The 27,095-nt window shown below is 33.8% G+C and overlaps 1 protein-coding gene across 1 annotated transcript; it reads right to left on the bottom strand.

Moving 5' to 3' along the window:
* Positions 1–25,224, bottom strand: LOC128226851 (integrin alpha-5-like). The gene is made up of 28 exons (XM_052936933.1): positions 24,965–25,224; positions 24,484–24,620; positions 23,999–24,126; positions 22,270–22,409; positions 21,661–21,769; positions 19,038–19,086; positions 17,972–18,043; positions 17,215–17,315; positions 16,185–16,265; positions 15,393–15,575; positions 14,779–14,884; positions 13,729–13,842; positions 13,264–13,344; positions 12,746–12,964; positions 11,972–12,099; positions 11,546–11,692; positions 10,885–11,031; positions 10,407–10,495; positions 9,857–10,043; positions 9,096–9,202; positions 8,542–8,713; positions 7,918–7,928; positions 7,777–7,880; positions 6,751–6,827; positions 6,094–6,213; positions 5,338–5,439; positions 3,784–3,906; positions 1–1,421 (listed from the first exon to the last, which is right to left on the bottom strand). Exons 1-28 carry the CDS (start codon positions 25,174–25,176, stop codon positions 1,257–1,259), a joined length of 3,411 nt encoding a protein of 1,136 aa, XP_052792893.1. The 5' UTR covers positions 25,177–25,224; the 3' UTR covers positions 1–1,256.
* Between the last annotated feature and the right edge of the window lie 1,871 nt (positions 25,225–27,095).

Raw genomic sequence — 27,095 nt, 5'->3', positions numbered from 1 at the left:
ATTGAAGTTTGGGTAATAAACATGCTTTACACGTATACAATTGAAGTTTGGGTAATAAACATGCTTTACACGTATACAATTGAAGTTTGGGTAATAAACATACTTTACACGTATACAATTGAAGTTTGGGTAACAAACATGCTTTACACGTATACAATTGAAGTTTGGGTAACAAACATGCTTTACACGTATACAATTGAAGTTTGGGTAATAAACATGCTTTACACGTATACAATTGAAGTTTGGGTAATAAACATGCTTTACACGTATACAATTGAAGTTTGGGTAATAAACATGGTTGACACGTATACAACAAAAATTTGGGTAATAACCATGTTTTTAACGTTTGATTTGAATAAAATAGCCATTCATTTAATAAGAAGATAAACGTTTTATTTTAACAATGTTTCAAAATTTTCATTTAATTATATTATGCACTCGACGGTTTTAAGACATGTAACAGTAAGAAGTTGTATATGTTTTCTCTGAACAATCCGAAACCAAACATGAAAATGTAGGGACTAAGAAACCCCTCTTCTGATTCGTTCCAATTCTGTGAAATCTATATCATTGATTTGGTACATAGTTCGATTTGTATACATTTTATGTTCTACGGCCCATTAAATGTTCTTGCATGTTATTTATTCCAAGTATATTATTCCTGTCCTGGTTGTAGAATAATTTAAAGGGCAAACTATTGTAATTGAAGAAAGGGTTAGGGAAGGTGAATTGAAGCATGTTTCATAGATATTTGAATATGTTGTGTAAAAAGACGACAAACATGCACAAATTACTACAATGAGGCAATGAAAAAAAAAACACAAAGAGAAACTCAATGAAGACATTTCAAACTAAATATCATATTAGGTCAGGCAATAACAAAATGAAATACAGATTATGGTTAAATAATCAATAACTATTGCGATATTTCGTTCAGTAAACACATTAATCCTCATCAATCCTAGGTAATCTTTACACAGGCTTAATTTAAAAAATAACCATATTCCTCGTCTAAAATCCCATACTGTACGTTTTTTTTTAAATTATATGTATGTCAATACAACTTTAAGGCAGATAATTGAAAGGAAAGTATATTTCAGTGTTGGATCGCAATACACCTCACCGAGTGAGCATCATAATCACCATGTTAATATGTACGTATATATTGTAAGTAAACCTTTCATATATAGTGAATGAGCCGAGCCAAAAGTAAAGTAAGCTAACATTTAAATATCACAGAAAACACAAGCTCCTATTTAATTCAGTGAAGTATTGGATTCCCCAGTACCCATGGCGTCATACGGCGGGTTATCAGTCCTTCTGCCCATGGTAGACATCCGTTGGCTCATTCGGTTGTAGAGACTTTCCCTCTTCATTTGTTTAATCTGGTAGTGCTTTTTGCTTCGCTTGAAGAACCCGAACTTGAAAAGGATTGTAATGCTATATTATTCAGGCGCAATCTTTTAATATCGTAATAAGATGTCAAATATAAAAAGGTAATATATTGAGTTAGAACATAACAGCAGTATATTGGATATTCCATTGAGTGCACTTTTACCTTTAAAGCTGCACTCTCACAGATTATCCGTTTTTGCAACTTTTTTTGTTTGTCTTGGAAAGAGCAAATTTTTGCGTACATATCTGCAAACCAATGATAAAATATTGCTGACAAAAGATCAGATCGCAGATTTTCATATTTCCGTTCAAAAATTAATGTTTTATGGCTTAAACCGTTACTAACGGTTTAAGAAAAATGCATAAAACATCAAGTTTTGAACTGAAATATAAAAATCTGCGAACTAATTTTTTTGTCAGCAGTCTTGTATAACTGGTTTTCATGCATTTTCGAAAAAATCGGCTCGTTCCAAGACAAAAAAATAAAAAAGTTGTAAAAACGGTAAATCTGTGAGAGTGCAGCTTTAAAATACCGGCTTAATACCAACGTGACGGCGTGGCTAACAGCGATGGTTAGTTTAAAACATATAAACTAAACATTAAGTACGGCTTCATTGATTAACGTTAATTTTATATATGATAGATGTTGCTAAACACAACGTGATGATGGGTTGTTTCCAAAGTCCGTATTCACAAGTGGGTGCTTAAATCACTCTTAATAAGTCATTGAAATTCTAGTAATTTCGTATTACTACTTATACATCCAATGAACAAGAAACTATCGAACACTCAACTTTACTTTGAAAGTTAAGACAGTCAGTATGTAGGGGGAATAAACTGTCTATAAATCTGATTTATAGTTAAACAATTGTGGTGGGAATTGAAAAGAAAACTTTGAAATGCGATTAGCTTCAGTATTTAAAGGAGTTAGACTCCAGATGATATACTTGCAAGAGAAAAAGAAAGTTGTCAAAAACTTGCATATATTTGACATCGTTGTCTACAACGCATTGAATCTTAGAGCGTTTATGTTGATACCAAACCAGTTTCAGTTTTGGTTTCAATGGTTTCAGCAGTTACGAAACCGGTTTTGATAGTTTTGCTTGAAGTAACAAATGCATGGTTTTGTGTACATTTTCAACAATATGGCGGAGCTACTGTAGCTACTGAGCTACACCATTACTAATGTAACCCTTTTCATTTAGCTCATTTGCCCATTGTAAGGCATTGTTATACAAAAGATTGAGTTTCAACAAACGAAGTTGACCACTATCCGCAATGTTGTTTTCAAAGTAAACTAGTTTTCGGATGGAACGAACCGATGAAACCGCCTCCGGTAGGGGTTTCGATAGTTTCAAAAACCGGTTTCGGTTTTCGTTAAAAAACTATTGAATACTGGTTTTGGTTTTATTTGAAACTGTTACAACAAATACACAGTTCGTGAAACCGATATAAAACCGAAACCAGTTTATTACCAACAAAAACGCTCTGTAATAACTGATATATCACATTGCTTACGACGATTGAATTTTCTACGGTTGTCTACCACGTATATCCAAATTAAGTTTAAAAGTAACGTTTGTATATTAATCTATACTGAACATCATAAACAGACATAAACAGGGAAACCATTATGCGCCATTTTAAACGGGGTTACAGATGAGACAGCAACATGATTGTTGCGTTTATTAATTTAACCAGGCATGTAAAGTGATGTAGCATCGACCTATTACTAGCTCCCATTGACAGGTTCATTTGTATGTATTACTAAGGTACACAAAAAGTAAAATTATACCAATTGAAAGCTTATCAGGACTACCTTCTTATGAAAGTTTCGACACAAAATATAACTTTTTTGTAAGCATCTTCCAACAAATCACAACAATAACTAAGAAAATAACAATAACAATTCAAAGGTTATAAAAAAATCGAACCTTTTAAATTGGGTTTATAAATTGCATAAAAATCATCAAGAATTTGTATATCATGGTTTATTGGAAAAGGTGTCCAACTGCAGAGATAAAGGACACGTGTGCGAACCATGGTGCGGCGAAATCTTGTCTTTTTTATTTATTTTTCATTTTGTTTAATAAGTCTACTAAATAATTAAGTTTAGTATCGTTTCTTTTTATCCTGTATTGTTTAAAAAATAAAAACATCATTTTTAACTACATGATAAAAACGACAATCATTATGTTTTTGTTTTATAGTCCAAATTGTATATCATTTTGAACGGGCACGATATATAACACCATGTTGGGCTCGACCATTCAACTCTTGGTTACAAAGCAGGCATAAACAGGCATATATGTCGCTTCAACCACGTATTGTTTATTTACACTATTTAACAAAATAAAAATATAACGTCAGGTCATGTGACTACATTACCCTGTAGAGTATTCCCAAGACGATAAGAAGCAGCGCTATTGCTCCCAACACAGCCCCGATTATAATCCACATGGAAACCTCACTGGCAACAGATTCAGCATCGACGACCAGTCGGGTCCATTTCTAAACAAAGTCAGAATATAACCATAAATAAACGTAATTTACGAAAGCTTTTACACCGCTCTTATGACTGTGTTTACAAGTTGTATAGTAAACAAAGTAGTTATCGAATTAGCTACTCCACAAGGCATCCTGTGTTTGGTCTCCGGCCTTGGTGTATGTGTACTAGATTGGTGTATGTATGTATGTATTTCTTTAGACCTTGCGGTCAAGGATAACCCGTGAAAGTGCAAGCACTTATTTCCAACGGGGTCCTTTGTTTTTGCTGAAGGGACAGCACGCTGAAGAGACAGTGGTGGGATACAAGGAAGTTCGGGTGCGATACCGTAGCTCTTTTTCGAAGAGACCCCTTCGTTCTTTTACGTGCTCGGTGAAAAGCACCGATACCCGGGGTACAACTTTCCTGGGTTAAACCAGTACTGAGTACACCACTTTTCCAAGCACTACCCTTTTAATGCCGAGCGCCAGGCAAGGGAGCTACTTGTACCAATTTTAACGTCTTTTGGTATGACGCGGCCAGGGATCAAACCCACGACCTCCCGCTCCGTAGGCGGACGCTTAACCACTAGGCCACGGAGGCAAGTGGGTTTACTCCGGTAATATCGTGAGGGATTAACACAATTGGACGATTGTTCAAGACTTTGATAAAGTTAACAGCGCGATTAACTAGATCTTTAAAGTGACACTGTATCCAATGCATTTATGGAAAATATTCATTACTAACAACAAGTTTGTAACACTATATTTAATAACAGAAAAAGCAAAAATATTAAATGATTGGTGAATGCTTAAATATTTACTGTGATCTAGTATAGTCCCATAAGGTAGAAATACCGTGTTTAATGCACATTTCTTTCAAATTAAACTCGGTGTCCTTCATAAGAACACTTGTTTTCGACATTTATTCATCCTTTTTGGAATTTTAAAACAACTGTATTAATTGTGGTAAATCTTACTTGGGAGTAAGAGTGCATCTTTAATCTTTTAACCGTAAGTTTTTTGACAACATGCTCATATATGTGAAGGAAAAATAACAAGTACAGCTGAAACAATTGTTTCAAAGGTTTTTAGAAATACTACAAATCAAAAGTGATTCCATTATCCTTCTAGCGCATCATCGATTTGAAAATTGACAAGATGACGTCCACAACGTTGTCAATGTTAAGAAAATTTGGAAAATTCAGCCGAATGTTAATATACAGTCCAACCCCGTTGGCTCGAACACGCTTGGCTCGAACTGGATGTTAGGACAAATTTTTTATATACCTAATGTAAGCATATCCGTTTGACTCGAACTTTACGTGACTCGATGTATTTGCGGGTTCCTGGGAGTTCGAGCCTACGAGGTTCGAATGTAATGAGTTTCAAATTTAATGAACAACAAATATGTTTGTACTCACTTATTAAACAAATTATATATATTTACGTACATACCGTTGCATATACGGTGCTGTCAAAGGGAACGACTTTACAAGAAAACCAGACAACCGGATCTGTGACTGTAGCGTTGGTTCCGTACAAGAACTCACGAGCATTCTGGGGAAAGGTTAAAGGGACAAGACGAATACTTGGATTAGTAATGTAAATCCTCTGCTTCCGAACTAGATGGGAAAAGTCTTCTCTTGGGCACGCTGCATAAGCCGGTTACAAGGCATACCGAGTTACCGGTCACACCAGCATGCCCTTGGGTCGGATCTTTCCATGCAGAACCAGAAAAATGTTTTTCTTGCATACGCAGATGTTTGTACATTTTACCAAAAGGCGAGTGCGACGTTGTTGTTTGTTTTTTTGTTGTTTTTTTCCTTTTTTATATATATATTGAATTGCTCTTTAATAAAATGACAAAATGTCCCTTTCTTAAACCATACAAGAGAAGTGTTGTTACGCGTAAATCAGACCACCTGAAAATTACTTTACATTTGTAAATTGATATTATGAATTTTACTTAGCAAAAATCATATCCGGTACAAACTATCAAGAATAGTTATGATTTGATTTGATTTAAACATATTCTATTGCCTTTTTTCTTTCAACATAATCGGTATTTACAACTATAATATAGAGTATACAAAAAGCAAATGGTTATCTGGCTAGGAGTTTGTAACGTGCACGCCGTAAAATAATTCAACAAACCTCACATCCATGAAAACGCAATTGAAAATATCGTTAGACATGTGGACATCAGGTTACCTTTTCCGTTGCCAGTGCCTTTTCAAACACATCAATTGTCACGTTGACGGTTGTTTCCTTGTTGCTTCCCAGATTTGTCACAAGGCATTCAACAGTGATACAGTCGTACTCCCCACATGTCTGTTACATCGAGTATAGTTCAATTCAAAGTACGTGTTTTTAAACACATATATAGTTGATGTATATCAAACGTAAAATGAAACCTATTTGATTGATCAATTCCAAGACAAGTTAGTATAGAAGCATAAACGTCCTATAAATTATAAAGTCATATTTGACAAAGAAATTGAAAATAAAAAAAATGAGATCGCATAAAGAGTCCCTTATAATTCTCTCAAATTAAACCTATAAGAACCACCAAAAGTATTCAATTCAAAATAGTTAAGTTTTACCCACACATATAGTTGATGTATAAAGATTTAAAATAAGCAGCCTTACTAATTCTGATACAAATAAGATTAAAAAAATAATTGTCTGATAACTTTCAAAACATTTTCGACAACAAAAAAAGAAATGATACTACAATTGCTTAAAATATCCCTTATAAATGTCCAAACCAATCAGAATCAGCTAAAACTTAGAAATCAAGTAGCATGGCAAAGCAACATTTTACGATTAATTAATACGCAATAACTGCAAATATAATAAACAAGTTACGATAAATTTTGATGCGCCCTGATCAGTCGAGCTCACAGCTTCTGCACGGGGCTCTTCTGCGGACCGTCGTTTTCTCTCTGTTCAATATATATGGTTTAAAATTTAAAGATAGTGTAACGGACACAAACAATCAGAATATAACCATTTATCAATACTATTTCTTGAATCAGGATTAACATAACCGTCACGTATTTTCGGTATTATTGCTAATGTTATAAATATTTCAATACTACACCACACAATTGAACACAATTTAATAGCATACACCAATTGCCTAATTGGTTGTATTCAAGCAAGACATGCGTTTTTTCTCTTTGTTTTTAATATGATCTATATTTATTTTATTAAATGAGTTAATTTTCCATTTAAACCCCGTGAGAATAATTTGCTATTTCCTATGTATTCTTTAATCGTTCATCACTTTCTGTTTATGAACAGGAAATGACTTTATCATCTTTTTTCAAAATGTAATCATTTAACCGTACGTGACGTCAACATTACTTGATTTATATCATCTCATTTTTTATTTTACTGACAGTACACGTAATTAAATAAACCGGATCTATATAAACAAAATAAATTTTACAGGTACTACATTTCTGTAATTCATAAAGCGCGGAAAAGTAACTAAAACACTCGATAATAATAGTATTAGTGACATCATCTCCGGTATTACACCATTTATCTAATATTTGACGTAGTTTTCAAATTAAATGTCAAATAAAAATCATTTTAATGGATTACAAACGAAAAATAAAAATAAAAATCGCTTTTTTTTAATGTGAGATTGCAATAAAGATCACCTCGTGCATACCAAGAGGACATGTTTTACTCGTGTCATAGCCAATCGTGAAATAAAACTTTAATTGTTAACCCTTTGAAATGTATTGCTATCTTAACCGGAAATAAACATAATCAACTTTATCTTCACGAAAATATACATGTTAGTGGTATCCATTCACGATCCGGAAGAAAGCATTAAGATTGAATTAAAAAATATAACAACATATAATACTGTTATCGTACGTTTTTCAGGTTCAGGCAGCATAAGAGGACGTCGTCGGTAGAGACTTTGTTGTCGTTTGAACAATAGGTTGTGTGTTCTGCGCGTTACATGCTGATGAATATCCCTGGAAAAATCAAATACACTATTTAATCATTTAGTACCAATCAAGAGTCTGCAAGAAATAGAATATAGAATAGAACTATTTCATTGTTTAATTACCAACTGACCCAGTCAAAATAAGACCAAAGAAGTACATTTGTCTGCCAGTCGTATACGTAAATTGTCATACACGACAAAAGCATTTTTCAACACAGAAGGCAACAAATCTCACGCAGAAGGTATACAATGCATTTGTGACGCAAAACAGGCCACAGTGGAACATGAAGAAACGCAAGACAATATGTATTTTGTACATCAACACGGTGATATTTATAAGCATGACTGTGGATATTATTTTTGTGCCAATCAACAAAGAGACAGTGCAAATAAAATGAGTGTCACACTTAAAAATGATCGTGTTTGAATAACGTGATATCCCGCATGACATCATTTTCAGCTGTGGCCTGTTTTTTTGCAGATTGCGTCACACTAATATAATGACAGTATCGGTCCCGGTTCGATGGAGACAATCTGGGTCAGTTAATTATATCCTTGTATTTTCCACTAATACTGCATTATTTTATCAGAATAATATCAAAACGTATTGTTCAATTTTCAAATGAATGCGTAAATTAAGGCAAAGTGTATAGTTCACACTCTATATACTTTTACGTAAATTATAATACCACTATTCGTGCGAGCTCTAATGAACCCTTGCGGACAGGTATGGTGATATTAACGTATGTTTTCGGTAGATAACTTGGCCCAAGATTTCTAATGCTGTACTGGTGTATGAGAGTGATCTTCCTTGTACTTTGGTCATTCTGTTTGTACCTCTCATCGGCAGATATGTCGGGACTGGAGAAGCAAAGAAAAGCATTCTGTACCTGAACGTAACCATTAAATGTTTGTTTTCTTTATAACAAACACAAACCAGTGTTGTTAACAATAAAATAGGAATATACTATCAATACAACGCTATACTGTTACTATTCAATATATAATTCGAATCTTACATTCTAATAACATATTTTACTACAATTAAGGCGGAATTCAGTTATATTATGAGCTTGTATTGATATCTTGTGAATAGGACAGATACATTGTTTTAACGGACAAGCGAACGAAAACGTCAATACCTTTTACCAAAAAAATGCGAATGTTGTTCAAGCCGTTATTTCGAGCACAAAGTGTATTAGCAGACTTATTTTTATGGCAATTTGTAAATAAGTAGACATACTTAGGCAAAATACGCATATTGTATTTGAGCAGAATATTAACAGTTTTGTTAAATTTGTTGTTCTTAGGATTCGTGTCCCGGTTTTCTTGCTTGGCATCAACCACAATCTGTAAACAATAGCACATTGCATTATTATTTATTTAACAAAGCAGCCACAAAATATAGATCTAAACCCGAAGAAAAGTTAATTTTATTTAAGTTGCTTGTCGGTCATGAAAATGATATGAGGCCAATGACATCCGTTACCCTTTGTAAAGTAAAATCGCCAATGTCCCATCTGACAATGAGTAATCGATATGTGTAAAGTAAGGGTGGTTCTAAGCAGCACTGACAAACAAAAGTTGATTTCTTCAGGTTCTAGGTGAAAATAATTTTTGATTATTGATACCGCCTTAGCAAAACTCTCCACTTTACTTTATTTTTAGACCAAACAATACGAGCTTGATGGGGTACCTTCAATATCTTGCTGGCTACGCATTACTGCTGAACAAACATTGCATACACCATATGTACGCCCCACTATGGGAACGTTTTGGGATTTGACATTTCTTTTTTATTGAAATAATGTAAATTTTGTGATTTTTGACGCCAGACCGATTCCCATATATAATATATTTTTTTACGTTCACTTTCAACTTTGGTTAAGGAAGGGTTTATATTGTCTTAAAAATTTAACATTTGTAACTAATAAATCTTTGTTTTGAAATATCGGTATTAAACGCGTGGCTGCACGTGTTTTTGCCAAGCATATTTAAACGTACCATAAGCGACTGCTGCATCTTGTCGATGTTGTTTTCTGGAATGAGTTTCCCTTTTGAGACATCAAACTCCATTATGACTTTAAAGTTTTCGTTGCGATCGAGTTTGCTATTGGCCAAACATGTGCTCCAAGTTCGTGCAAAGTCAGGCGTGTGTGTGCAGTTTGCCGTTACGTCACCTTGGTCATGTCTAACAGAAAGATAAAATGTTTTTTTATTAAATGCACAAGACATTTGTATATCGTGTAAAGGCGTATGAAGATAGTTGTTTTTAATTCTTACTTTGAAGAGCGCTCTAGTAACGTTAATCCATGTCAAAAACCGCTTTATAATATAAAATCAGGAACAGACAATATATTTGTTTGGCCTGATATGTGCTTTGATTAACATTCAGCTGTGCAGAATGGACTTTTTTATATTAATTTATTATATTTAAAACAATGCTTTTATTATATTCATTTCATTTATTATAATAGAGTAAATAACTCAACAGTTTAATCAGTAAGTTGAGAGGGACATAGACTACAGGTCGAAACTAGTGTTTGGAACTTACAACGTTTGTCCTATCCGAGCTGCTCCTATTGTACTCGAGAAATTCGCATTGTAGGAGGTGTCGTTTAGATTCTTTACATCTACAGTGACCTTTTTAAAACATTTTAAGAACATATAATAGTAACAAACCAAAATCTATGTTGAAATTATGTTGCAAAAAAGATTGACTAAATTTCTTGAAACATGCATTACTGTTATTGTATTTCTGTGAATTGGCTAATATTCAGAAAGAGCAAGAAGGTGTCAATTAGAACGTTTATTCAATCTTAAAATAAATCATATACATTGTGAAATGGACGTCATAGCACTATCATAATACCAAAAAAAAAATAAAACCCGGTGCAGTAGTGTTTACTGTTTTGATTTTCGTTATAGTATTTAATGAAATCCATGCAAGAATGTAGTGCATACGAAACGTCCTTTGTCAAAACTTTCGGAATAAATTTTGGCGGATATTTTTCACATAAGTGTATGTTTACAATTAATCTGTCTCCTTCGCCGACATAAATAGGTATATCGTCAACAATATCCTTGGAGAAACCGGGTCCTTTGAGTAGCAAGTCAACATTCAGCTGGAGGTCAGAGGTGCAAAGATCAAGTGTCCCACACTTCTTATCGAACTGCACCTGATTAATGGTAAATGTAACAAATACCATGTGTTAGGATTGTAATACATAAGGAAAAATATTGAATGTTTTTTTTAATAATACAGGCTGTTAATTGAATAACACGTTCCGTTGGTTATATATATATATACATAATGAAATGAGCATTTTCATTCACAACGAGACTGCCGATTTCCAGTTCAGGGTACATGTTGCGAAATATATCTCTCCCATAACAAGGAACATCTCCTGTCTTTACATGAAACACTTTCTTTAACTGATAAAAAGTTATCAATATACAGAAATGTCTTTAATAATAATACAAAAAAGCAACATCTACCGGGACAGTCCAGTACCCAATGAATTATAATGGTCTTGGTTAGGTACATGGTCAAATCCAAAAGTATACGTATTCAAGATACATGTATATCATAAGCAAACGAACAATTTGGAAACAATAGTGCTAACTCCTTAAATATACGAAAACTGTCTTTGAAAGACAGCTATCCAACATTGTTCGCCTAAATTGTAATACTTGTTTTCTGAGAATTGTGCTGATACTATCCTTCAGTATCGGATCAAGACGACTGAAGGACGGAACTGGTAGGGGCAGGACCCGGAAACGGACTTCCATCAACACAGGTGTCCAGGCATCCCGTGGTTCCGGATCGTCTCCGTTCATCTGAAATATTGATTTTTTAGTGATATATGTTCTTAAAACACATACTCCTAGAATATATTTAAGGATTTGCAATAGGATTTTTTGGAGCATTTTTGTGGTGCTACATAATTATGTATATATATATATATATATATCAAGGTTTTTTCAATTTTTATCTGCGGAATGCAACTGTTTGGTGTTTAGTATATGAATGGTTTAGTTGATGTAATAATGTAGACGTAGATTGCGCAGACAGGGTAAACTGAGGTACCTACCGCAATGTCAAGGATGTAATATTTTTTGTTCTCGAGATCCTTGCATTGTGATGTTTTCAGCTAGTGTATCCATGCCGTTTTTTCTAAAATACATTCGGCTGTATCCATCCTTCTGCTTAAACAGTTTGTCCGCCATAAGTTCCAATTCTATGGCTGAAGGAATAGACAACGTACATTTGATAACAACGATTCAATTAGCAATTCAAAGTATTGTTAGAAAACCAGCATCAATATTTTAATATGACTTTTTTAATTTACAAATGTAGCCAACTAAACGATAAAAACAAAACAACAAGGATCCACAGTCGATAGCATTCTCAGAGCCAGCATTATTCTATTTCAAAATATGGATTTACAACATGACGGTATTGCATTGCAAATCTGATGGATTTAAGTACTAGAGTATGGAATACGAATCGGGGCCTTAGCCCTTTACATATATGAATATTAAGTGTGTCAAATGTGCTCGCCATCGTTTTTTTAAGAGAATAGTTGTTGCTTTTCTAGTTGTGTCTGTTCTGATAGTCCAGCTTGATTCCAATGTGTATTGTTTCTGCCGTATAATACATCAATTAGCTCTGAAACTAGTCTTACATACGTTGTGACGTTCACGATTAAATTGAATTTAGTTTATTCATAGTAATAACAGTTCGCTTTTCTATTTCATTTAATATTTGATGCATGCATTTTTACATTTACTAAACGTAGTTCTACGGCATGAAGATTACATATTTGAATGTGAAATAAATAGTTACTATTCAGTGAACGTAATGGTCGTTTTAAGGATAAAACAGCTTACTTATCTCATTAACAGTCTTTGTGTGCGAACCAACTGATGTAAAATTCATGATCACACCCATGTTAAAGCAAAGCTGTGTGTTGTCTTTGGAACAGTTGACCAATGATATATTTAATGGTATTTGTTTGGGAGAAATATTGATCGTCATATTGACGTCAATGATTGGTCGGGTTCGAAACACAATCGTCTGGTCTGAGCCGTAGGCACCAACAGCAAAATCTGTTAAGGATATGTCATATCGAAAATAATTAAAACAGATAAAACAGATAATATTTTGAAACAATGTAATTACATTTGAATACAACATATCCTTGATGCAAGTAAATAATTCCACCCTTGCATTAAATTCATTTCAGTTTTGAAACGGTGTTATTTTTTGCGCCTATGCAATGCTTTTATCCTTAGCAATGCATTTTTCCTTACTTAATATGTAAATTTACTATAATACATCTTATGTCCAAGACCAAATTATAAAATACTGTTGTACGTGTGGATATAAATGTAATACAAATACGCACCAGGAAAGCCGTTGTCGTCTAAATCATGATCACCATAGATGCTCCAACCAAATCCCCTGGTGTTCGGACTGTATAAACCTCCTGTTTCATAATATAGTGCAGTATTAAGCTTTTTCTTCAACAATATGTTGTTAAAGTAGTGTGAATCTTTTGTCCATATTACTCGTGAGGACTATTTCAAATTTATTGCACAAGGGAAATGCATAATCCATGCTTTTCATTGTAAAAGAATGTATTTATCTTAATAGTGTTAAACATACATAATAGTATCAGATTCACGTTCGAATTGAATAACCTTATATGTTCAATACACATTTTTCTTACCGGAGATTCTTTGTATATATTTTATACTCAATGTCACAAACAACACTTATATGGTTGAAGGCTGAAACCTTCTTGTTAAGACCTGACTAGTTTATTATCAGATTGTGTTGCGAATATAGTTTCAACGATTACAATTCTTACCGGAGATTCTTTGAGAATAGTTGTTATTTATGTTACAAAAACAATCGAGATTGCCTCTGTATATGTACACCGCTCCAACCCCATCATCCTCGTATGGTGCTCCGATGGCAAAATCTGAAGCATCAATCATATATACATTTTAATATATGTATTTTGATGTGATAGCAAATTCTGATGCATTAATCATTTAAACGTTGAATTTGAATTGCTGCTGATATTGCAAAATCTGAAGCATCAATCAAATACACAGTTTATATGTATTGTTGCTGTGATAGCAAAATCTGAAGCTTCAGTCATGATACGATTGAAACACAAACTACGAGGGTACTAGAAGATGTGTTTATAATAGATGATCCACATATGTGGTGCTATTTTACTCCAAATCTCTTTTGGAATATGTTGGTCAAGCCTTTATCGACACAACATGAACATTTCGTATAAAACGATTAATTAATTTAATAGAAAATGAATATCTCACATACATTGGGCAATATTTTGACCGTTTAATGAGAAGTAAACTAAGTCATTTAATTAAGATGTTATTGTCAATTCAAACAAAACTCGTCTATGTACTACTCCACATCAAACCACATACATATCTGATAAATAAGTATGTTCACATTAATGCAAAGAAAAATGAAGGGCCGAACTATATTAGAAAACCCTTTTTAGAGGCACTAATTTAGGGCGTAAAAATAAAATTGAGAGATGCATAAAATTTCAACCACCACAAACAGACCCCAGTTGCACCAACCTAGCTTCATGAATACAGTCGACCCCCGTTGGTTCGAACTCCCATGGGTCCGGCGAAAATACATCAAGCCTCGGAAAATTAAAGCCGAACAGGAATGCTTACTTTCAGTATTATGACTAAAACGATCCTTTACATCCTGATCGAGCCAATGATGAATTCGAGCAAAGCGAATTCGAGCCAACAGGTTTTGACTGCACATGTTGGGATTACCTCCTTATAACGATCAGGGAAACAGGAGTTTACAGACCATAACTCCAATATGTTATTGTTTAAAGTATGTCGCGATCATCACGTACCTATTGCACCATCTCTGTCTATATCTCCAACTGAAGCAATTGCCGAACCGAATCTCGCCATAATGGCGCCTTTTCCTGATAACACCGACACTGGCCCGCAAAGTTTCTAAAACGTTAACAAAGATTATAGAAATATGTCGGTTTAACTTTACCAGAGTATTTGAACATTGAGAAAGAGCGATGTATTTTCAATTATAAACCTTGTTTAGAGACACAGGTTAAGGGTCCAAATGATGACATCCTATGTGTTTTCTTTTGCTATACAATAAACTTTTAAATAACATCTTTGTTACAACATTTGCTTTGTTATTATGTTTTAAAGAGACATGTATAGTAGAAATTGTATTATCTGCTTGATGAGTGCAACAAAGTTTCATGAGAATGCGATCATTATATGATTAACATTAATAAGTTCAATGGCTTATGAATCTAGTTTTCGACTAAAACGCCGCCACAAACAAAAATCTATATGTGGTATAGAAATAGTTTCACATCAAAACAACCAAGAACACAATCAAAATGTAAACCAGCTTGAAATAAACACAGTTGTAATATACAGTAATATCGCGTTTTAGATAACGATTTTAAATTTGTTTAATTCGCAGTTTACATACGTCTAATTTGGATGTGTAGATAAAAACCCGCCCTTCCTCTGGGTAGCTTCCGGAGTACAATGGAGCGCCCACGAGCAGTTCATCAATACCGTCGTCATTTATATCAATGGCAGCCACAGTTGCTCCAAATTTAGCACCATGCTGACGGTCACGGGATACGTCCATCACGGTTAACCCGTCACACTGATGTTTAAAACGCATGTAGTTTTTTTTATTCTTATATGTTTATTATGACAAAACTAGCCAATTTCGGTTAGAATCAACAAACTCATATTTATCAGTAGATTCACTTTTTGCAACGGTAATAGTAAGATCAATAGTGTCATAACGCCTTCAACTGAAAACGTCTTTAACTAGATAAATTTTAAAGTAAGCATTTTAAACAGCTAAATGTGACTATATTATTAAATCTCCAACATAGGTATGCTCTTTACTGCCCACGTTCCGGCATCACTCCTGCATCATACCCTCCCTCACCCACAAAATATAGCATAATAATGTATAGAGCATCCCTTGTTTGGAACAATATTTAACACTTCAAGTTGTATAAATTTATATTAAACTATTTTTCAAAGTAATATGACTTAATACATTTGATAACATAATCCTAATGAGAAAACTTTTAAAAAAGTATTTTACACATTGCTGAACAACAGTAAAGTATTGCATTGTTGTCATAAAGCACGTAATATGCGCCATTCTACCGACGAACCATATACTGCAACATCATAGTACGTATGTAATTAATTTTTAAGCAAAATAGAAGGCATAGTAAATATGGTAAAGTGTTACCTCTCTTTTGATGCCTATTTCCACAAAATCCCCTTTCTCTAACCGGGTGCCGTTGCTGTTTCTATACTCAAGAAGTTCAACCTTAATGAAACCATGGTTGTGTTAGCTAAGAGGATACGTTTTTTTCTGAATGAAGATTACACATTTTGGATGTATACACACTATAAAACATATGGAAGTGATATCATGAAATTGATGTAATTATATGTCTTGTATAACGGTATGTACATAAGCAGGACAAATTGCTAGCTTGCTACAGAATAAGATGAAAACTAAATAATTTGAATCGTAAACGCGTACAGTACACATTATATATAAGGGTTCCAACGGCGGATACGATAGTTTTATGGTTCGATTGGCTTATTCATGGTGTCGCAAATACAATATCATTGAAATCTACAGAGACAATTCCAGTAGTCAACATCTGTTAACCCACATATCTTGTGCCATTTGGAAGAGGTTTAAGTTTAGACAAATGACAATTAGCCTGTTTAAAATAGGTCATTTCACGTCGGATTAAAGTTGAAATAAAGAACAATCGAAACGGTAAACACTCTATGTTTAATTGATTTTGGTCAATCATGTTATGTATGATTAAATAGGAAGCAATAGATAATTCCAATTGTTGAGGACAATTTAAAGTCACACCTTAGGTCACACCTTTGACTATTGTCAATGGAGTATTTTCTATTCAGCGAGTCACCAACTGCTTATAAACAATTGCATGTGCTATTTTGTGTAAACAAGGTCAACCAAGGTTCCTGTGATATCCCAGAGAATGTATTGAATAAAATGGTACCAACATTAGATTAGCTATCCAGGCGTAACAATTAAACATTATAGTCGATGTAATCGCCAGTTTATTTGTAATCTGAAACCTTAATGTTTAACATCAGACAATTATAACATGTGGCTATTGAGGTTGATAAATAGTAGTCATTGTCTGAAAAAACATATGGGTTGTCATATTATGCATGTTTTATTCGTGTACATATAATTGATATTTATGTACAAATAGCGTTGTGCTTACTCTTCCTGTATATCCTTCGCTCTTGCTATATACATTTGGGGAACCCACTGCAATATTCTCACTGCGTTCATTTAGAATATGTCCACTTGCAACTGCGTAACCTGATTGCAAAATCAAAGAATATATTAAGGTATACCAAAAAAGGTGGCGCACATAAGTTCAAACGTTCCCTAAATTGTACAACGACTGATCTCGCTGTTTTCGGATCGACATATTTAGCACGACCGCATGACGATTTTTAATACAAAAAAGCGTACCGAAACTTTAACTCGTTTATGGCTTGTCCAGGAATTTATAAACTTCATTATAAATCTATTTTTGACGCGTAGCCTGTCCGATTTTAATCGTTCAATATATGTTTTAATTATATTTGCTACATCATTTTTATGTGAGCTTTAAATTAGTTTACATGTTTTGTTTTAACTTTCACAGCGATAAGCGGGAAGACACGGTAGGATTCCACTTTAATTCTAAACTATATTGGCATATGTTTATATTTCGATAGAGAGTCTTTCTACCGTTAGTCTTTTAAAAGCGGTTAAATGTTAAAGTGCATTCAACAATTTAGATCGTTCCCTCCGTGAAAGTTTTATGCTTCTGTTTCTGTATTTTACTGAGGTCTATTCTCATGTTTATGTTCAAATATAGAATGGTTGATATTATTGACTTCTAGAAAGTTTAATTATATTTAAAGAGGCAAAGTGGAAATGTGGAAATAGTTTCTATACATACTGCCAGGACAACAAACAATACTCACCTCCATACATAGTGTGACCTTCTTGCCATGAGTAGTGGTACGTCATGTTTCTTTGAACGAGTTTTATACCTCCTTCAATTGATCGCATGTGGAGAGGATAAGAAAAGACAAAACCATTGAATATTTTGAAAATACAATGTCGTTTACGATTACAAAATGCCAAAACAACATCTGACAGTTATAGCTTGCAATAATGCCATTCTTGACGAAGAATTGGACTACTTTCCTACAGTTATATGGAATATAATTGAACATTTGAACGAAAATAAATAACTCATATTAATTAGTTTCGCAGACTTATGCAAAGCTGTTGAGAGCCTACAACATTATTTTATAATAAAATGTTATTAATGTTAAACTTTAGAAATTATATTACCAAATGGACACAAAAACATATCAAACACTTATTGTAACAAACACAATTTTGCACAAGGTTGCCCTTTATTAATACATTTGTTTAAAAAGAACGATTTCGACAAGGTTTATAACATGATGTCCAAATCTATACACTTAAATTCGTTTCGCAAGAAACCATATAACCATTACAACTACAGCGGTCATTTGTTTTCATATCCTGACAACATGATATGCGGTAGTATATTTTACTGTATTTAATTTGTTCATTTCTTTGTTAAAAGTTAAAGTGACACTCTTATTCAAAATAAATACATACACATGTATAACAAGCATATATTTTGAGTGATGCACCCTAAACTACTTACTAAATAAAGCATTTATGGAAAATGTTAATTACTATTGTCAATATTATAATAGTGTACTTAATTGCTGAAAACGCAAAAATATTAAAAGATTGGTAAATGGTAAATTTTGTGCGTTGTACTATGGTCTCATAAGGTAGCATTACCGTGTTTTCTTCATACTTACTTTCAATTAAACTCGGTATCCTTCATATTAAACGTCATTGTTTCCGACATTTGTTCATCCGTTTTGGTATATTTAAACAGTTGTATTAAATGTGTTAAATCTTATTTGGGAATAATAGTGCATCTTTAAAAAAGTATCTGCGAAACTATCTGATACATCAAAAACTAAAGTAAGGTCAAACCTCGCCATTGGTATATCCCTGGACCACCAATAATCTCATTTAATCCGTCCTAAAAGTGAAACAGTGTTCAAGGTCAGAACATACAAAACAATTTTGCGTTACCTTACACTGTTTGGTTTTGGTGTTTAAACACTAAGGCCAAAAAAGGAAAAATTTGTTTATATGTCATGCCTGTAACATTTATGATAGGTTTGTCTTGTTGTTACTGCTGCTGTTGATTTAGTTTCTTTAGTATAATACAAGTATATTACATTTATTTTTCTTTGCTTCATTTCTGCATTACGCAATTGACGGTGTTTCGAGTTAAAACATACAAGCACATTTCAGTTTTCATACATTTCATTTCATTTTTGTGTTCAAATCTGTAGGCGCAAAGTCCAATTTATGTGATATGCCTAACAAAAATGGTAGGTAAGTCGTCTTGTTGTTGTTGTTGCTATTGTTGTTGTTGTTTGTAAAGGTAAATACTAGAATATTGCATTTATGTATTTGTCTTTGTATCATTCCTGCATCATTGTTTTTCATTTCACACATATTGTATTACGTTATTATTTAAACACTGTCAGCTTTTATGCACTCTTTCAAATTTATCGCACATAATTTCGTTTTCTCCAAAATACATTGTAAACTCGGTCCCTAAATTTTACGGTCCGTCCTGCCACCGGAGCCAGAACAATGACTTATGTTTGCATAAGGCTAAACCTAATCCCTTTTAAAGTAATACAACATTGAACTATTATGATGAGTATAACACGAACAATTAAAAGGCTTGTACGCTGCACATGCACATTTGTAGTTGAGTATAATGTTTACTAAGTATGTATTTAGTAATTTGCTAACGCAAACAAATCCCATTTTGGAAAAACAAGAGCACACATCATATACGCATAAGTATTGCCTCTGTTTACTAAGAATACTAATCCAAATAATTGTAAGTTGACGAGTTTTTTTACGAGTTTTTATAAGGCAAATCCTTCACGTACAAATTGTTTTGTACCAATTGTTGTCTGTGTCAGTCAACTTTTGTTTTATTTCAAAGGCAAATTCCTGTTTTAATGCATCTAATGCTTGTTCTGTGCAAAGTATATTTACACTTACATGGCAAAATATGAATATAACCCTTTATTATCTATTTCACACATAAAATACTTCTCAAAATACAATTTCAATATTTTTTTAACCCCCTTGTTTATGCACAAACCCGTTTAGACGTTAGGAATTACAAGAATACCGTAAAACACGTCTATTATTTTAGAACACTTAGAATATCAATGCTGAAACCGTTATCAAACAGTAGTAACTCAAACAAAGATACAATTTAAAAATAACATAAAGGTCAATTTCAATTTCTTTATAATGGAATATAAACTACCAGTACGAGACAGGCATTATCAGAGTCAGAGATTTTTTATTATATATGATTTTTACAAATAGCTTTGCGCAATACACGTGAAACTTTCAAATGATAACACAAATTTACGTCATTGTATCCAATAAACCATGAACAGGATCAAAAGAATTAAAATTTGATTTCTCCGTCGAGCATTTTAAAAACGGTTTTCGCAAAGATATTAAAGTTATTCAAGGATTGTGCACCACAATTGTCTTTTCTTTCTGGAAACATTCGGATTGAAAAAGGGTATAAATTGTTTTAATGCCTTTTTCATCATGTATATATTATAGATGTAAATAAGTTTTTCAATTATACAACACAAAATTACATTATTATTAACAGGATAAATGGGATGAAACGTTTGATTTCTTGAACACCGTTTAATATTTTAAGAACGGTTGTCATAAAGATATTTAAGTTCTTTAAGCTGCACTCTCACAGATAAACCATATTTACAACCTTTTTCTTTTTTGTCTTGGAAAGAGCAAAGTTTTGCGTAAGTATCTGCAAACCATTGATATAAGATTGCTGACAAAAGATCAGATTGCAGATGTTCTTATTTCCGTTCGAAAATTAATGTTTTATAGCTAAAACCGTTACTAACAGTTTAAGCAAAATGCATAAAACATTAATTTTTGATCTTAAATACAAAAATTTGCGATCTAATTTTTTGTCAGCAGTCTTTTTTAACGGGTTTCCATGGATATTTGCAAACATTAGCTTGTTCCAAGCAAAATTAAAAAAAGTTGTCAAAACCTTCAATCTGTAAGGGTGCAGCTTTAAAGGATTTAGGACCATAATTGTCTTTTAATACTTGAAAAGTTCAGATTTAGTAAGATACAATGGTCTTTGATACCTTTTTTTATTATGTAAATACTTATTTAGTTGTTCTCCATGGTTGACTGGTACCGCAACCTAGGGAAACATGTAGCCAAAAATTAAAGATTGTATCGATGGCACCATTTAAAAAAGCCGAACCTACATTTTTGGCTATTTCGGGGTTTTCATCTTTTTATTAACATATTTTAGTTTGCCGCCTTTTCTAAAAACACCGGACTCAACAGCCAATAGAAATTGAGTTTACTGGTCAGTAGAAGTTGCAGAAAAACCCGAACCTACATGTCATTGTATATGACATTTTATATTGTTTTCTGTATCTCCTGTAAAAGTACAAAAATGAAAATTCGGCATTTTTAAATGGTGCCATCGGTATGTTACTAAGCATCTCACTGTTGTAAATGCTGCAGACAATCCAGCCTCGGCGTACGGGTAGATTATCCACGCTCCCATAACATGGTCGACTTGTGCAAACTGACCAGGGCTAAATGGCCAACAGAATCTGAAAAAATTAACAGCATTTTCCAATATTAAAATCCAATACCATGTACACACACACACACACACACACACACACACACACACACACACGCGCACACACACACACACGCACACACACACACACACACACACGCACTCCAGTGTGTGTGAGTGTATGTGTGCATATGTGTGTGCGTACGGTCGTGCGTGAGTGCGTGCGTGCGTGCGTGAGTGTGCATTTGCCTGAGTGCGTGTGTGTGTGTGTGTGTGCGTGTGTGTGCGTGTGCGTGTGCGTGTGTCTGTGTGAGTGTGAGTGTGCTCGTGCGCGTATGGGTGTGCGTGTGTGTATGTTCGTGTGTGTGTGTTTAAACATGTTTGTATCTATCTTGTCATAATATCTTGATTTAAACAATTATTTGAATACTTGTGTTGGCTTCTATACATATGTATGTATATGTATTTGGTCTCAAACTACATTTAAAAACAACGGCTGCATCTTTAAGGCATATGATGAATACTTACTCATATTTTCTATATTTAACGGATTCTGTGTCACAGGACATAGACTCTAGGGCATTAGTCAGCTTCAGGCACATTCCGATCATGTTGTTCTTCATTTTATTTTTTTCCGGGTACGTATTTTTCCACCCTGGCGCACAAATCTAAAATTGATTTTTTAAACTCATACTACGATACTCGGATTTGAACATAGTACATCATCACGAAATTATAATAACGCTTGTTTTTTTCTCTCAATCACAAAGCAATTTGGAGAGAAGCGTTGGTACATTAAAAAATCCGTACAGTTCACACGGATTGAACGTCAGTTGGTCCTCTACAATAGAGAGCGATAAGAATACTGTAATTATGTGTTATTGATTGAAATGAGATTAGTTTGGATATATTTTAAGAATTGTTGTTAAACATAAAATGAATTAATGCAATATGGCATAACAAATAACAGAAAAAGGCTTGCACTCCACGTACGCAGTAAATGCTTATTAAAGGCAGCCAAGATTGTTCAATTTTCATGTCTACTAGTTTGATTTTACTGCACTTATTACCAAATAAATGTGGCGACTCCCGAGCCTGACATTCAAAATAGAGGGTAGTAAATCTACGAATATTGCCTCTCATATATCTGTGCGTTATACATAAACAAGTCAAGTCAAGTCAAGAAATGTATTAAGTAATCAAAGGCCACCGGCCAAAATACGTCACATACATATTGCAACAAATAATGTACGAGTTGTGTCAAGAAAAGGAATTTAAGCATATATCTAAACATGGTTGTTTCTCTTTAATTGTTAATTTCTAAAAGAAAATGATATACATAGAAAAACAACTTACTTGGAGTCTCATAATTAGTTGTTTTTATAAGGTTGTAAAAGTCATTTTAATCTATACCAGCAGAGTACCAATTAAACAAATAATAGGGCAGGCGTTCATCTAATAAGGGAACCACCGTGTCCATTCAAGAATAACTTGTATAAAACAACTTGTGACGCCATTGAATATTACTGTCTGGTCTAAACTTATGTATTTTTTAAGCACAAATGTGTTCATTCAGTAGTTAAAAAAGTACTGTTGCTTGCTTGCGTATTTTAGGCAACATTCAAAAATCATCGTTTCGAACACTTTCTAATAGTGTTGTTTTCAGGTAACTATAAATATCCCTCAACGTTACAAAAGATACGTCTGTTGGTTCGTCTTCAATGCAACTGCAAGAAATCCTCACCGTTACCCGAGGTATGTCGACTAGTTTGTTTTTTGAAAAACTACAAGAAAGCTTAACCGTAACACGAGGAATATCGGATGGGTTGTCTTTCATGCAACTACCAGAAACCTTAACCGTAACATGAGGTACGTGATGTGGTTCGACTTCTATGCTACTTTAAGAAAACTACACTGTAACACGAGGAATGTCGGGTGGTATGTTTTTCAGGCAACTAAGAGAAAGACTCACCGTAACACGAGTTACGTCTGGTGGCTCGTCTTCTATTCAAATTAAAGAGCAATCTATCGTAACAAAAGGTTTTTTGGGTGGTTTGTCTTTCAGGAAACGTCATGAAAGTATCCCCGTATTATGGGGTTTGTCTGGGAGTTCGTTCTGTATGCAACTTCATGAAAGCGTCACCGTAATACGAGGTACGTATGGTGTTAAGTATTTTATACAAGTAACAGAAAGCCTCAACATTACACGAGGTATGTCTGATGGTTTGTCTTTCATGTAACTTAAAGAAGGCCTCACCGTAACACGAGGTACGTCTTGTGGTTTGTCTTCTAAGGAGGGGAAATTCTTATTGACGGCGATGGTGGCTCCCAGACGGCTATCTGTCTCACAGTGGCTTCGACTACTATTCGAGGCCCTCAAGTTATCTTTATCAAAAATAAATGAACGGATCTCATTGTGAACACAATATGTTTATTATCGCCTAAGCAATACATGTGGACATTGTTTTTAAGAATATTCAGTACAATCAATATATGTTTCGATGAAAAGGAGACAAGTACTTTTGTTGTAAAACCATTCATAAAATGTCATCATGATTAAAAACAATGTGTTCTAACTGGTTTTTATTGCAATGTGTGTCCTCGGGCGCTGAATCAATTGATGATATCATGACTGTTAACTTGTAAAACCGCAAATCTTAACGATTTATTGGAGGCCGATAGGTGATCTAATTGGCTGTACATGTAGGTTTAAATCTTAATGTGTGTGCTGCAGACACCCACCACATCTGTTCACTCCTCCGTCTGTGACGCTGAGCGATGTGCATGTAATTATTTCCTCGTGTAGTTTCTCACATACGCTTACCCCGCCATATGCTTGGATACCGTCAACCTCCTTGTTCGGGCTTCCAACAAGCATTCTTTACAAAAATGAAGTAATAGACAAAACACATCAATTAAGAATAAAGTAATTATTTTCTCAATATATACCAAGATTTGATTTATAAATGTATTTAATTCAAATTTGCGGCAATTGTAGACAATTAACACAATAAGTCGGAAACCATGAGTACTACTAGAAGCAAAAGGCGCTTCGATGCTCACCATGTATATAACACGTCTGTCATGACATCTACTTTTGAAAGCATAAAATTAACCATTGTATTCAAAATTGACAACGACAGAGTGTTATACAGAAAGCAACCAGGCGGAAACAGTTCAATGTCATATATAAAACATATCAGAAAATTCGATTGGTACTTACACAACGTTGTCACCATAAGGAAGCAAATTGGGATTAAGAAGACCCAGTGCATATCCGAACTGCGAATTGTTTTCCCCTTTCGCCAGCCCCACCTTTGTAACCTCCACATTATATCCTTGAATGACACGCCCTTGTAAAATCACTACAAGTATCAACGAAATTATTTTGTACAAGCAAATCCTCATGATGTAAATAAAATCCAGAAAAATCATATAATGTTCACGGTTTGTACATTCACGGTCTTTTAACGGTTAGTATTAAAATGTGGGAGAAAGTTAATTATAGTGTTTATGTATGCAAAATTATCGTTAATATTTAACTCGTTAAGTTGTCTTTCCGAGTGTATTCTCCACACAATACTCCTGAAACAAAGACATCTTGGAAATAAGTATTACCAAATCAAATAAAGCACTTGTGCACTTAAATGTTTAGGCGATATCGAACTGAATATCAAAAATTCAGGAAATAAAATAATAGTATTTCAACGTATTATAATAAATCCTTGAAAGCAATTATCAAAATCGTCCTGGTCATTGAACCACGTCAACCATCCTGTAAATAATTATGGCCTATTCGAAACGAATGATTTCATCGTATGTTCTAGAACAATTATTCTTAAAATCCAACTATGTGCAAAAACATCTCAACAACAACGTTTATTCTTAAAACTGATCAAATTTACGTACACTGGTTTCCTTCAATAACACAGCACATCGAAGTAAATTCCTTGTAAATTAGGTCTCATCGATTGCAATTAAACTTGAAGTACTTGGGGATAACCTATTAGTTTATTAGTATTTGTTTTCTTATTAAGTTTCCTCAAGTTAATGTATACTTTGATAAGATTCACATTTTACGTTTTTTCTTTATTCAGGAGTGTGGGGATTATAATGAGGTTTGTGTACGTTAAATGGTTTAAACCCCCAGTAAATTTACATTTTACTGACCGTTCCAAGGCGGTACCTAACAAACATTGATAAACATACCTATTTTTATATAGTATATATTCACTGTGCTGTTTGAGGACATTTGTGCTGTTGTTCCATGTTTCATGTTTGTGATTTTTTTGTTTTTGTGTTCTATGCCTTTAGCGTTTACACTGTGCCATAAGACGGGGTTTATGATTAAACTTTTAGCCACTGAGCTTGTTTCTGTATTTTTTCGCATAAGTATTCATCACAATGAATAATGCATTGCTGAACATTTTATCGTTTATCACATATAGTCGAAGTACATGTTTTGTGTTTGTCCAAGTAACTCGGTTTCAATTATGAGATTGTGGTTAAACAAACAATTTAGCACCCAGAATATTCGTGTTCTAGTAAACATGTGTTTCACGGACGGTTTCATGGCGGTAATTTCATAATTCATCGGGAAATCTAGTTTGATTCGTATGTTGTCGATCTGATGTGTTTGTGTTTGTATGTTTTTGTGTATGTGGTGTTTATATGTTTGTGTCTTTAGTTCACTGTCGCTTGGGTCTTTGTCTCTTAATAGGCTTAATTTTGAATCTTTGACTACTGTGCCTGTTCCTGTAGTTTTCATTGTACTGTTGGAATTACCAAAAGGGAATTTCGTAAAGTGATAGGTGACCAATACTGAATATTAGCTATCGACTGGGGCCTGCTCTAAATTTCTTTGAAGAACATGCATATATTAAGTATTCCCGCCTCGGTCGACATTGCTTTTGCATTCAAACTATGGCAGTGATGACCAGAAGCTATTTGTAATCAACAACCTACAAAACAATTGTCAAACATATTATTAATAGAAGTTACATAACAGTAACATAGTTTTATTAAGAATTAAGCGCATACAGCTTATCATCATTTTCATGTAAATAAATCACAAATGTACACATACACAACGAATGGCATGCAACACCATTACCCAACAATGCATTTCATCTAATATAATTACACGAGAGAAGGAAATGATACAATCTTCTATTGCACACTATTAATAATAGTATCTCTTACTTTAGAGGCTTTAATAATATATACAGCTATTTTATGCAGGTGCTGTTTACTCTTAACATTTAGTAGTTTAACAAATTTGGACATGCTAGGCCTGTTTGTATAATACGGAGGGATATAGTCTCTCCTGAAGTCATTATATACATCACATACAA

The sequence above is a fragment of the Mya arenaria genome, chromosome 1 (assembly GCF_026914265.1).
Source record: "Mya arenaria isolate MELC-2E11 chromosome 1, ASM2691426v1".
In the NCBI taxonomy this organism is placed as follows: Eukaryota; Metazoa; Mollusca; class Bivalvia; order Myida; family Myidae; genus Mya; species Mya arenaria.
The sequence above is the reverse complement of the archived record's forward strand: the minus strand, read 5'-3'. Positions and strand labels throughout refer to the sequence as shown.

Bases quoted from the DNA above. Each gene is read 5' to 3' on its own strand.
- LOC128226851 (XM_052936933.1), bottom strand. From the start codon at position 25,176: ATGATTTTTCTGGATTTTATTTACATCATGAGGATTTGCTTGTACAAA. The intron at 22,410-23,998 runs GTGAGGCCTTCT...AATCAATTTTAG, and splicing joins AAGACGTACCTCGTGTTACG to ATTTGTGCGCCAGGGTGGAA. The intron at 8,714-9,095 runs GTATGTCTACTT...TTGCTTCTCCAG, and splicing joins AATATGCGTATTTTGCCTAA to TCCCGACATATCTGCCGATG.